The 11380-nt window shown below is 55.0% G+C and overlaps 5 protein-coding genes across 5 annotated transcripts; 3 read left to right on the top strand and 2 right to left on the bottom strand.

The window, feature by feature from the left end:
* Positions 1-57: 57 nt before the first annotated feature.
* ACRALDRAFT_2113381 (uncharacterized protein) lies at positions 58-1252 on the top strand (the record flags this gene model as incomplete). Its single annotated transcript, XM_071023636.1, has 4 exons — positions 58-126; positions 191-212; positions 284-352; positions 495-1252. The coding sequence occupies 4 exons, from the start codon at positions 58-60 to the stop codon at positions 1250-1252; spliced, it is 918 nt and encodes a 305-aa protein (XP_070871538.1).
* Positions 1253-1576: 324 nt separating this feature from the next.
* On the bottom strand, positions 1577-2830 carry ACRALDRAFT_2044308 (uncharacterized protein; the record flags this gene model as incomplete). The annotated part of the gene is made up of 3 exons (XM_071021425.1): positions 1577-2237; positions 2291-2355; positions 2453-2830. The coding sequence occupies 3 exons, from the start codon at positions 2828-2830 to the stop codon at positions 1577-1579; spliced, it is 1104 nt and encodes a 367-aa protein (XP_070871539.1).
* A 775-nt stretch (positions 2831-3605) lies between these two features.
* On the top strand, positions 3606-5936 carry ACRALDRAFT_1036463 (uncharacterized protein; the record flags this gene model as incomplete). Its single annotated transcript, XM_071015022.1, has 6 exons — positions 3606-3689; positions 3747-3944; positions 4017-4195; positions 4257-4426; positions 4483-5822; positions 5910-5936. 6 exons carry the CDS (start codon positions 3606-3608, stop codon positions 5934-5936), a joined length of 1998 nt encoding a protein of 665 aa, XP_070871540.1.
* Positions 5937-5999: 63 nt separating this feature from the next.
* ACRALDRAFT_1065630 (uncharacterized protein) lies at positions 6000-6705 on the bottom strand. Its single transcript, XM_071017192.1, has one exon. It carries the CDS (start codon positions 6475-6477, stop codon positions 6298-6300), a length of 180 nt encoding a protein of 59 aa, XP_070871541.1. The 5' UTR covers positions 6478-6705; the 3' UTR covers positions 6000-6297.
* Positions 6706-9831: 3126 nt separating this feature from the next.
* ACRALDRAFT_2112998 (uncharacterized protein) lies at positions 9832-10869 on the top strand (the record flags this gene model as incomplete). The annotated part of the gene is made up of 1 exon (XM_071023610.1): positions 9832-10869. The coding sequence occupies one exon, from the start codon at positions 9832-9834 to the stop codon at positions 10867-10869; it is 1038 nt and encodes a 345-aa protein (XP_070871542.1).
* Between the last annotated feature and the right edge of the window lie 511 nt (positions 10870-11380).

An 11380-nucleotide genomic window follows, 5' to 3' on the forward strand; every position in this document is an offset into this window, starting at 1 on the left:
ACAGAGTCGCCTACTCAGCACCAATCCTGCTCGTCTCCTCATTGGACATCATAAAACATGGCACAGACATCCAGGTACCTGACCGGCGACAAGGCTGGAATTCAGGAGTTTCTCGATAAGTTTGATGTACGCGACTTGTCCATCCTCTTCCCGTGCCGGTCTTGGCTCTTCCGTACTTATCCGTGTCTAGGTTTTTCTCCTCGATTGCGATGGTATCTCCAACGATCCCTACTACTCACATAGAGAAATGAATGACTCCCCGTGCTGACTACAAGTCCTTCAGGCGTCCTGTGGTCAGGGGACAGGCTCCTCCCCGGCGTTCGTGAGACCATCGCCTTCCTTCACTCAAAAGGTCTGGACTAGCTTTTTCACCCCTTTTTCATCTTCTCTTCTCACCTATTCCCCCGGAGCTATTCGCACACAATGGAGAACCATGAGGACATCTGGCGCATCAACAACCTCGAATTACCCAGCTCACACCATCCCGATACCAGGCAAACGCACCATATTCGTAACCAACAACTCGACCAAATCCAGACAAGAGTACCACAAAAAGTTCACCCGCCTCGCCATCCCCTGCACCCCAGACGACATTTTCGGCTCCTCCTACTCGGCCGCCATCTACATCTCCCGCATCCTCGCCCTCCAGACCTCGGACAAGCCCAAGGTCTTCGTGCTCGGCGAGGCCGGCGTCGAAGACGAGCTCCGCGCCGAAGGCGTCTCCTTCGTCGGCGGCACCGACCCGGCCCTCCGCCGCGACATCACCCCGGAAGACTTTGACAACCTGGCCGACGGCTCCGCCCTCGATCCCGACGTCGGCGCCGTCCTCTGCGGCCTCGACTTCCACGTCAACTACCTCAAGCTCGCCACCGCCGCCCAGTACCTCCGCCGCGGCGCCCTCTTCCTCGCCACCAACACCGACTCGTCCCTGCCCATGGCCGGGGGCTTCTTCCCCGGCGCCGGCTCCGTCGGCTCCCCCCTCGCCAACATGCTCGGCCGCCAGCCCCTGGCCCTCGGCAAGCCCAGCCAGGCCATGATGGACGCCGTCGAGGGCAAGTTCCGCCTCGACCGCGCCCGCACCTGCATGATCGGCGACAGGCTCGACACCGATATTCGCTTCGGCATCGAGGGCGGCCTGGGCGGCACCCTGGCCGTCTTGACCGGCGTCAATAGCCGCGAGGACTGGGAGAAGCCAGGTGCCGCCGCCGTGCCGGCCTATTACGTGGACGGGTTGGGCGACTTGAGATTTTGAGTAGAGGCGTGGCTTTGCGAAGCGGGCTTTTGAGACACACCTTAGAACTGGAGAGTAGAGAGCGAATTCTGTCCTGGTCTTGGACAGTGGCCTGACACCAATGGCCCTTCGTCCTCTCCTCTCCCCCCCAGCAACACGAGAGGCTACGTGCGTAATGCCAGAACACCGGGTATATCACGTCAACTACATGAGCCCTTAATGCACATCCACTCCCAACCATCCGACGTCTTCCCCATCCATCCGCAGCCCATACACAGCTTGACGTAGATGCAATTGAACAGCCAAAACGTGGTGCAATGTCCTTTTCAGCATCCACACTCACCCTCACTTGGATGCCGGAATTTCCTGCTTTTTGTTGTACTTTTCCGCCAGCTCGCTGGTCTTGATGATCTTTGGTTGCGGGGGCCCTGCGGGCTTATACGGCGACAGCGTAGTCGGCATGAAAGCGGCCACGTTGGCCTGATAGTGCTTGTACTCGGGGTACTTGCCCCTGGAGATCACCTCGGTGAGCCAGGTGGAACCCTGGAAGAGCAACATGAGGGAGACGGAGCCCGCAAAGGCCCACGAAGTGATGACGCGGGAGGCGTAGCAGCTCCACTGGTAGAGAACAAACCAGATAAGCTGCTCGGCGGCGAAGTTGGGGTGCCGACTGTAAGCCCACATTCCCGAGGTGATGAAGCCTCGGTCAAGGTCGGCCTGAGTGTACCCGTGGGGGACCTTGGCTTCCTTGAGATAGCGGCCCTTGGCCTCCTGGTAAGCCCACTGCTGGCCGTCGCTGATGTACTGGGAAAATACGAGAGCGAGCATGATCATGCAGTAGACCCAGTCGGACATGATCACCTCGGGCTCGAAGTACGAGGTGAGCAGGATGATGTAGCCAGGGCCGGCGGAGATGGCGTAGAGGAGGATGTTCTGAATGAACGAGATGAAGGTGACGTTGAGGATAAAGAAGGCCCAGCCGGGAACCTTGCTGCGAACGATGGCCCTGTGGTACGTCAGCTACTTGTTACGTTCACCTCGCGTTCTGGGTGTACTTGCCAGCGATAGTCCTCACTGCCAATGTTATAGCCTCCCTTGCGAGTGTAGTTATAAGTCAAACGCGCCTGATGAGAAGGTCAGCCATATCCGAGGCGGCGGCAGGGGAAACAAGGAAAAGAGAGGGGGAAGCTACGCCAAGGCGCCCGCAGAGTCGAGACGTACACTCCATAAAGTTGTTGCCGCGAGGACAAACTCAATCCTTTCACTCGGAACGCCGGCGAGACGGGCCCACAACGCAAGGTGGCCGATGTAGAGGTTTGGCAGAAAGCTCCATGCGCGGTCGACCTGGGACCAATTCCTGTTCCACTCGGCAGCTACGAGGAAGACGACGCTCAGGAAGATGCTGACGCCAAAGCCGAAGATGAGGGGGTTCGTCTCGATGTAAACTCGCAGCAGACCCTGGGGGCTCGTGATATTTTCCAGTATCTTATGGGGAAGATCGTACAGCTGGGGGAGAAACGGACTGACCGTCTTGGAGAAGTCGGCGCATTCTTCGAGTTTCTCCAACGGCGGGAGGGCTGACAGTTTGGGGATGGTCATCTTTGTTCGCTTTCTGTGCCTCTTTTTTCCTTCAAACTTCTCGTCGAAAAGAACCGTGTTTTCGTAAATCGGAAAGACTGAGACTACTGTCGGCGGAGGCTGCTTGAGGATGAGGGGAGGTTGTCGCCTCCAGATGCGGACGGAGGTGGAAGGTAGGTCGAAGTAGGTCGAACGTCAGTGAAACAAGCACATGCGCGTCATGGATTCGCGCGCAAAGTACTGCATTAGGTAATACAGTACGTTGTAATTAAGGTACCTGTGTCTTAGTCACGCGAGGCTATCTTATCTCTAATCAGTTCGTCCCACCACAACGGACATGCAGCCACCCGCCCCAAGCTCCCCGAAACTGGTGGAGGCTAGGGGGATCTAAACCCCGTTTTAGGGGACCTTTGACACCCTGGAAAGACCTGAACCCCTGCCTAACTTTGATCCAACAACCAACCAAAGTCTTCACTGTTCCTGAATCCTGACAGCTCATGGCATAGCCCGCGAGTTGAGAGTGCGTTACCAGCCTTCCACTCTGACGGTTTTCTCCAGAGTGAAGCTATTTATCACTGTATTTGGACAGCAAGATAAAGACGAAACTACCTAGATAAATGGCTTGCTGGTTTGAACGCGTAGCCAACTGAAGGCTGATTCAGGTTATGCTTCTCAACCGAGTGACACAGGTTCGGCGGACAGCACCTCAGCTACAGAGATAAACTCGTCAGGACAAACCAACAACAGGACCGGGTGTCTTGAACTCGGCCCTGCCCTTTCCCCCTCGCGGCACAGAATGACAAGAGTCCTCTGCGTAGCTGAGAAGCCCTCCATCTCCAAGGCCGTGGCCGGTCACTTGGCGGGAGGCAACCCACAGACAGTGAGTACAAACTCCTCATCCCAGCTCAGTTCCGCATGCGCTTAAAGGGTCGTGTAGCGAGGGACGCGTGATCAGTATACCAAAAACTACTGCTTTGATTTCAATTTCGGGCCGCCATGGAACCATTGTTCCGTCACTATGACCGCCGTCCGTGGTCATCTCACCACGATGGAGTTTACCGAAGCCAACAGAGACTGGAAATACCCGCCTCCCGAGTCTCTTTTTACCGCCCCGATAGTTACGGTTGTCCCTCAGGTGAGCATATGCCGGCTACTTTCCTCCTCCTCTCGGTCTGGGCGTGCATGGCTGACACGCACTTCATCACAGGACAAGCGCGCCATTGCGGACAACATAGCCCAGCAATCCCGCTATGCAGATCTCTTGATCATCTGGACTGATTGTGATCGCGAGGGCGAGAATATTGGAAAGGAGATTGTTGATGCCTCCAGGCAAGGCAACCGTGGGATCCGCGTCAAGCGGGCCAAGTTCAGCAACATTGAGAGATCGTATGTATGTCCATTGCCTTCTGGAGAATCGTGTCGCGTTCCTGCTCCTGACATAAGATAGCCATATTTTGAACGCTGCGCGGAATTTGATCGATCTCGATGACCGGCAGGTCGATGCCGTGGACACAAGGATAGAGCTCGATCTGAGGATAGGCTATGCCTTCACACGGTTCCTCACAAACACGCTGCGGCCCCTTGGAGGACCGTTGCTTGATATGATGTTGAGTTACGGTATGTCTGCAGACTCCTGCGCTCCATCGACGCCGTCCTGCTCGTGGCTAACGGAGTAGGATCCTGCCAATTCCCGACCCTGGGGTTTGTTGTGGACAGGTACTTTCGAGTGAAGAATTTCGTGCCAGAGCCGTTTTGGGGCATCCAAGTCACGCATGCTTGGGATGGCAAGAAAGTCCGGTTTTCTTGGGACCGGGGCAGGCTCTTCGACCGGTTATCCGTTACTCTACTCTTTGAGCGCTGCCTCCAGGCTAAGACGGCCAGGGTCACCAAGGTCCAGGAGAAGCCCACCAGGAAGTTCAAGCCGCTGCCCCTGACCACCGTCGAGTTGCAAAAGGCGGCGACGCGGCTTCTCCGAATGAACGGTCAACAGGCGATGAAGATTGCCGAGGAGCTTTACAACAAAGGATTCATCAGTTATCCGAGGACGGAGACGGACCGGTTTGCCAAAGACATAGATTTACACCGGTTGGTCCAGAAACAAACTCAATCGGAAGCATGGGGCTCGTACGCGCAGGGCCTCCTCGATGGTGCCTTCAGCCAACCCCGCCAGGGCCGACATGACGACAAGGCTCATCCGCCTATTCACCCCGTAACGTTTGCGTCCCCGACCGTCCTCAACCACGACGAGAAGAGGCTCTACGAATACGTCGTGCGTCGCTTCTTGGCTTGCTGTTCGGACGACGCGAAGGGAATGTCGACAAACATCGAGATCCTTTATGGCGACGAAACCTTCCACGCGCATGGCCTTGTTGTCTTGGAGACCAACTACTTGGATGTCTTCATCTACGAGAAGTGGAGCGACACAGCAGAACTCCCCAAGCTCACCCAGGGAGAGAGGTTTGAACCGGCCGAGGCCATGATGACCGAAGGGAAAACCAGCCCACCGGGCTATCTCACCGAGGCGGATCTCATTGCACTCATGGACATCAACGGAATTGGGACGGATGCGACCATGGCGGAACATATTCAGAAGATCCAGGATAGGCAATACGTGGCCCTCACGGATCAGGCGGGTCAGCAAGCCCACGGAGATGACAACAACAGCGACGAAGATGCGGCACCACCAGCCAGGGGTGGGCGAGGCGGGCGGGGCGGTCGCGGCGGCCGAGGTCGTGGTGGGCGGGGCGGGGGATCGGCAGCCTCGAGAAGTGGCGGGCGTGGCCGGCTCAAAGTATTCATACCCACCAAACTCGGCGTCGCCTTGATTGTCGGGTTCGACCGGATGGAGTTTGAGACGAGCCTCGGCAAACCGTTTCTACGGAGGGAGATGGAGGCGCAAATGAAGGCCATCTGCGAGGGCCGCACGACCAAAACGGAAGTCCTACGGCAAAGCCTTGGGCAATATCGCAGCGTGTTCTCGCAGACGCAAGAGAATGTCGCGATTCTGAAGACGGTAAGACAGCTTGAAGGACATCCCAACCACCTTGTCCGTTCCCCTTCCTACTTTTGGAATTATGTCGCTAACTGGAAGAAACGGAAGGCTTGTCGAGAGTTTGTCTTTTCTTGAAACGGTCGACTCTTGCCAATCCACCCGATGCCGTCCGTGACGGAATGACGCTGTCGCGCATAACGAGTAGTGGGGTCGGACTGTCCAAGGGCTGGCTAGCCCTGAGACTTCCTCTGGCGCAGCATCGCATCACATCACTCCACCGATGGATTCCCAGAGTATGAAGGGCGGCCGTGCTTGGCGCAGCAACATGCAACCCGAATTGCTGCGCTTATACACACGCATACGAACTGGAGACAAATTGAGGCATTTCTCGAGTCTAGGCCTTATTCCATGCGACGATGGATATTAAAGTAAATGTCCGTGGGCGGGTTGATTGGGTTACCAATGAAGCCGAAGGCACATGCTGCGACGGCGTTGTTTATCCGGTTCGGCGTGGCTCCCAAAAGGTAGCCATGGTGTGCGCGTGCATGGTCCGAGCCGCGGGAGTGCTCGCATTCCCACCCTGCCAAGGACGCGGCTGGGAGCGGGGGCGTCGGAGTCCGATGGTCTTGATAAGCACAGGACCCTCATCCGTCCTCATGAGCGTATCAAGTGGCATAAATAGAGTTGCGGAAGCAGTAGGTGCAGATAGGAAGGTGGGCGCAGGGCGGAAGGACGGACGGCGACTGGGCGATGTTGTGATCGGCGGTACAGAACGGTCGGTACACCGGGGACGGCGTGTTGAATTTACTGGCTGGAATCTCAGTTGGCATACCTATCCTTTGAACAAGTATGTAGTGTACAACACATGTACGAAGTAGTAAGACGGGGTCCGAGACGTCCCACTTCTATTCTCTTCCGAACGGCCTTCATTGATCGGTTGGCGCAAACTGCGAACATGAAACTGACGAGTAATGGCTCTGCCCTTCAACGCCATGGATTGTGCGCAACAGTCAATGTGGGGTAATATCAGTGGATGATGGATCCAACACACAAAGGTGTGTGCGTCGTCGGGTCGGACGGACTGAAGAAGGACCGTGATAAAGACAGGAAGGAGGGGAAACGAAACAGCAGCGAATGACGAATAGTTGGAAGGGTACAGAGTGGACGCTAGCTTGCGAGTCGTATGAAGTTCCAGGTACCTACTGATACATCGTGCCTGTCCGAGATGAGACCAATCAGGGGTGCCTCCTGGCCCAACGTGACGGTATGAATAGTCGTGGTTTCCTTTGACTCGATTTAGGGCGGAAGGGTCCTACGGATAGCGTGGTGTCCTCCGTCCCAGACTAGACACCAATGTAGGTACCGATGACGGGAGGAGAGTCAACCCCGGGCAATGTAGGAGGTCACGAGAATTGAGTAGCGCCGGGGACACCAATCTACATTGGGGTTAGGTGCCGTAGGTAAGGTAGCATGTGGAGGTACGCGTGGCATCCATGATGTTTGTTGGTGGTGTCACTGGTGTGGCGGTGGTGGTCACGGCATGATGAATTTACAAAGTACTAGTACTTGGGCATATTGTGAGAACGAGACTAGATTGGTACACTACAATAACTCGGCGTCGGGCGACGGCAACTTTATGGAGGGCATGGCCTCGATTGGCGACACACAAATGCGAAAAGGAAGGTCATGGAAGTCATGGAATATTAGACGGCCATCGGATCTTTGTGTTGTTGGTATCCCTGCGTACCTGTGCGTCAGTTGCCCTAACACTAAAGATAACCTAACCTTTTGCGCACCACCGCTTCCCTTTGTCATGGTTCTGTAAGTGGCTTCTCTTCGTATCTGGAAATCAGATGATATAAAGCAGACCGATGCTATACGGAGATAGTCGTCTAGACATTTCGTAAATTACGTACATACTCAGTAATTAGTATGGAATTTATCAAGGCCTGGGTTCACGCGATGGATGGAGGATTCAGGGAGACGGATGCGTCGAGGTGTCTGGTTCGTACCTACGAATAGGTATCCATGTCTCTGGTGTACACAGTATGAGCCGGGTTTAAGCAGCTTTACTCAGCGTGGTCGTCGGGATTTTTTTGATTGGTTGGGTACGAAAGCCAGGGATCTTAGTTTCATGAGAGCCACAGCACCAGCCACGGTCAACACACAATCTTTCTTTCTTTTTCTCCCTACTGAGTTTGAGAGGGGTTAGTTAGATCAAATGAATTCGTGGCGGATGATAAGATGACAGCGCTCGACTGCTTTATCGGGATCCTGTTTCTCCCGCCTGTTTCGAACTCAAAGACTGACAAGAAAAGGTCGGGAATATTACAATCAGTAATATTGACAATACCTACAGATAACACTCCCAGCAGAAGAATGCCCTAACCCTAGACTAACGGTGGGTACCGATCCTCCTGACCATCGCTGATCACGATGGTTACCGGTACGACAATGACAAACCCCAAGGGGCTCCTCATAGCACGAGTGGATCGTATGGGGTCTTGAAGCTAAGGAACCGCCTTGCCATTAGCAATCACTAGCTACAGCGCACTTGCCTGCAGCACGTCACGTCATATGTATACGCAGTACGGCGGACCGATGACCTGATCTCTTTGAATAGAGTAGGAATGCTGTCTCCATTTTCAAGGAAGGGAAGCCGGGAACGTGGCATGGGAATCGAGATACGACGGGCTAACAGGCTAGATGATTGTCACTGCCGCTTGCCCATGGCAAATCCGTTCCATACCCCTCACCTTTGTATGTACGTTGTATGTAGGCAGCCCGTGAGACAAAGGGAAAGGGAAACACGTTTCGCGCATTCCATTGCGCTTTGCCATGCAACTTGCAAACCAGTCTTTGTCGCAACTCCCTGCCTGTTTGTTTCTATATGGATGCTTCCGGATAAAGACAGGGACCGGCCAACGGCGGGACGTTAGAGCATGGTAAACAATGGAAGCGTGGGAAACTGAGAAACAATTATACAAGTCTCCGGGTGCGTGCGCCTGTTCCACTGGGTCAGAACTCTCGTCGCCCCAATCAATCTCATCAGTTTCGACCAGGGACGGCATGGTCGGCCTTTTGTGATCGGGAGTTTTAGGGGAGCTGTGTTGTGCTTCGCGACTTGGATGCCCAGTAACGCAACATCGTGGCTGTAAGCTGGGCCTTTGTTCGCCAATGTGTGTGAACTTGCTTAGTACAGAATTAATACTTCGTTACCACTCAAACCTAGCCCTAAGCCACACCCCGTTTCTTGCCAGGCCAGATAGCTGAGAACCTTTGAGTGACTTTAAAAAGGGGTATAAACACATACATTAAGAAGTACTTTTGAAGTACACAGTATGCATATGGGTTATGTACACTAAAGTAACATCTTATCCGATCGTCAGGTCCGACTGTGCAGTGACGTACCGCTGTGGGCTTGGAACCGCTAATATCAGTCATTAGCTGTACCTATGTACCTTGTTGTCCGATGACTCTGCTTGCTCCTGGTCGCGTTCCATTATTAGCTCTGGCTTATTATGCTCCCCTAATCTCCTCGTCCTCCCCCTTTCTTCCTTTTTCCTTTCCCCAAAGCAACATCCATCAGGGAAAAATAAACAAACACACCAATCTCATCGAGATTATCTTGTCACAGTCAAGGTCATCGCATCAGCTCTGCCAGCTTGTCCATCGTCACTATTCTTTAGTGATTATACTTTGCTTTGCCCCGTCAGCGCAAAGCAGCTCCAGCTATCACTCGCAGCTTCGGATTGACTTGTAAGTATTACTGGACATCTTCTCTCCCTTTGGGTATCACTCAATCTTGCGAATCACTGGCAAATATCGCCTTGCTTCACGGTCACCTATCTTCCACTTCCCGATGTTGTGTGGTGGTTTTATGTTTTATATCATCCCTGCAACCATCGCGCATTCCAACATTTTTTCTTTCTTTTTTTTTCTTTTTTTCGCCGGTAGAATTGCGCCTCTAACTCTTTCATCTCCCCCTTCGCAGGCTCATCTCGAAGCTCCCCTCAACGCAACCGACAGCATGGCAACCATGGCAGCAGTTGCTCGCGACATCCCCCAGGTGTTCCTGAGCCGAGACAACTTGACTGTTGTAGCGGCTCGGAACGTCCCTGCGACTGTGACCCGACCTCAGGCTCTCCCCACGCCTCCCAACTCCATCTCCCCGGCCTTGCCACCCCACGGTCTCAAGGCGCAACTGCAGAAGAACAGACTGGACCCCATAGACTCGGATCTGGATCTGCACGAGCCCCGTGACAGTGACCACGCTCGCCGCTCGCCCCCCTTTGAAGCCGCCGGCGCCATCACACCCCAGCTCCTGGCGAAGCATCATCTGCCCGATATCCTGCTCAACTACGGCCCGCTGGCCATTCGCCACATCATGGGCTACCTGACTACCTCGGTTCCGGGGTTCGCGGGCATTCCGCCGACCAAAGCCCGCAGGCTCGTCGTGGGAGCCCTCGAGGGCCGCGGCGGCGAGGGATGCGGAATACACGGGGATGTCGAGTTTGAAAAAGTCGGATGGGGTCGTTGGGATGCGCGTCGCCATGGCCAGGCATCGCGCCACGCGGCCGCTTCCCCTCCGGCAGACTTGGACAGTGTCTCGGGTATTCCCATCGGTAACAGCGGCGGGATTCGGGGCATCGACAGGTCCCGACTGCACGCGCCCTCCTCCGACGCCGGAAACTCCATTGGTTTCTCCCACGACGACCACGACGATATGATGACGGAGAACGAAGCAGACAAGATGTCGCTCGACGGCTCGGCTTCAGCCTCGTGCTCGGAAGCGCCCGACGACGATGTCAATATGAACGACGATCCCGAAGACGTGACGGATGACGAGGACTGGGCCGCCGTGGGTGCCGCCGCGCTTCGTCGCGAATCCTATGCGGGTCGCAGCTTCCCCAACTCTGTATATACACACGGAGGACTGCGATCCGTCTCGACCGGCATGGCTCGATCCCCGCAGCCATTCAACATAGACTTCTCGGCCTTGGGAGCTACGTCTGACGCACAGGAGCGTGAGGCGGTTGAAGCTCTCCTTCGTCTGGGTTCTGTATAATACTTTTTTTTTGCTTTTTCCTTTCTTTTGTTTTCCGGCATTAGCATGGCGTTTATTTGGTCGGACATGGAGACCATGGGGTTTTCTCTTCCTTCGGGTTAGGCATCGGGAACGGGCCGGACGGTTGACTGGACCAGCGAATGCCGTGTCATGGCTCCTGTGGTCGGGCCGGCGTGCCCTTGATCGCGTTTTCAACATGCTCATGACACGGAACCTTTTTATGAGCCAGCGGCGTCTGGGATACTGCCATGGCGGCAACAATATCGCTTTTTAATTGTCGTCGTTGCGGGGATCTGGGCCGGCGTCGCTACTCTACTACGACGGTGGCTGCTCTGCTGCAGTTCCAACAATAGCTACGGCTTGCGTCTCTGATACCTCACACAACCCGACCTCGACCACCAGGGCACAGGGTGCTCCGCGTCCCTGGTCTCGGGAATATCTGCTACACTGGCGGTTTGGGACCGCGATCGTGTGGGCAGAGGTTAGAGGCCATCGGCATCTCGAAGAACCT

Source organism: Sodiomyces alcalophilus (assembly GCF_042370955.1).
Source record: "Sodiomyces alcalophilus JCM 7366 unplaced genomic scaffold ACRALscaffold_8, whole genome shotgun sequence".
In the NCBI taxonomy this organism is placed as follows: Eukaryota; Fungi; Ascomycota; class Sordariomycetes; order Glomerellales; family Plectosphaerellaceae; genus Sodiomyces; species Sodiomyces alcalophilus.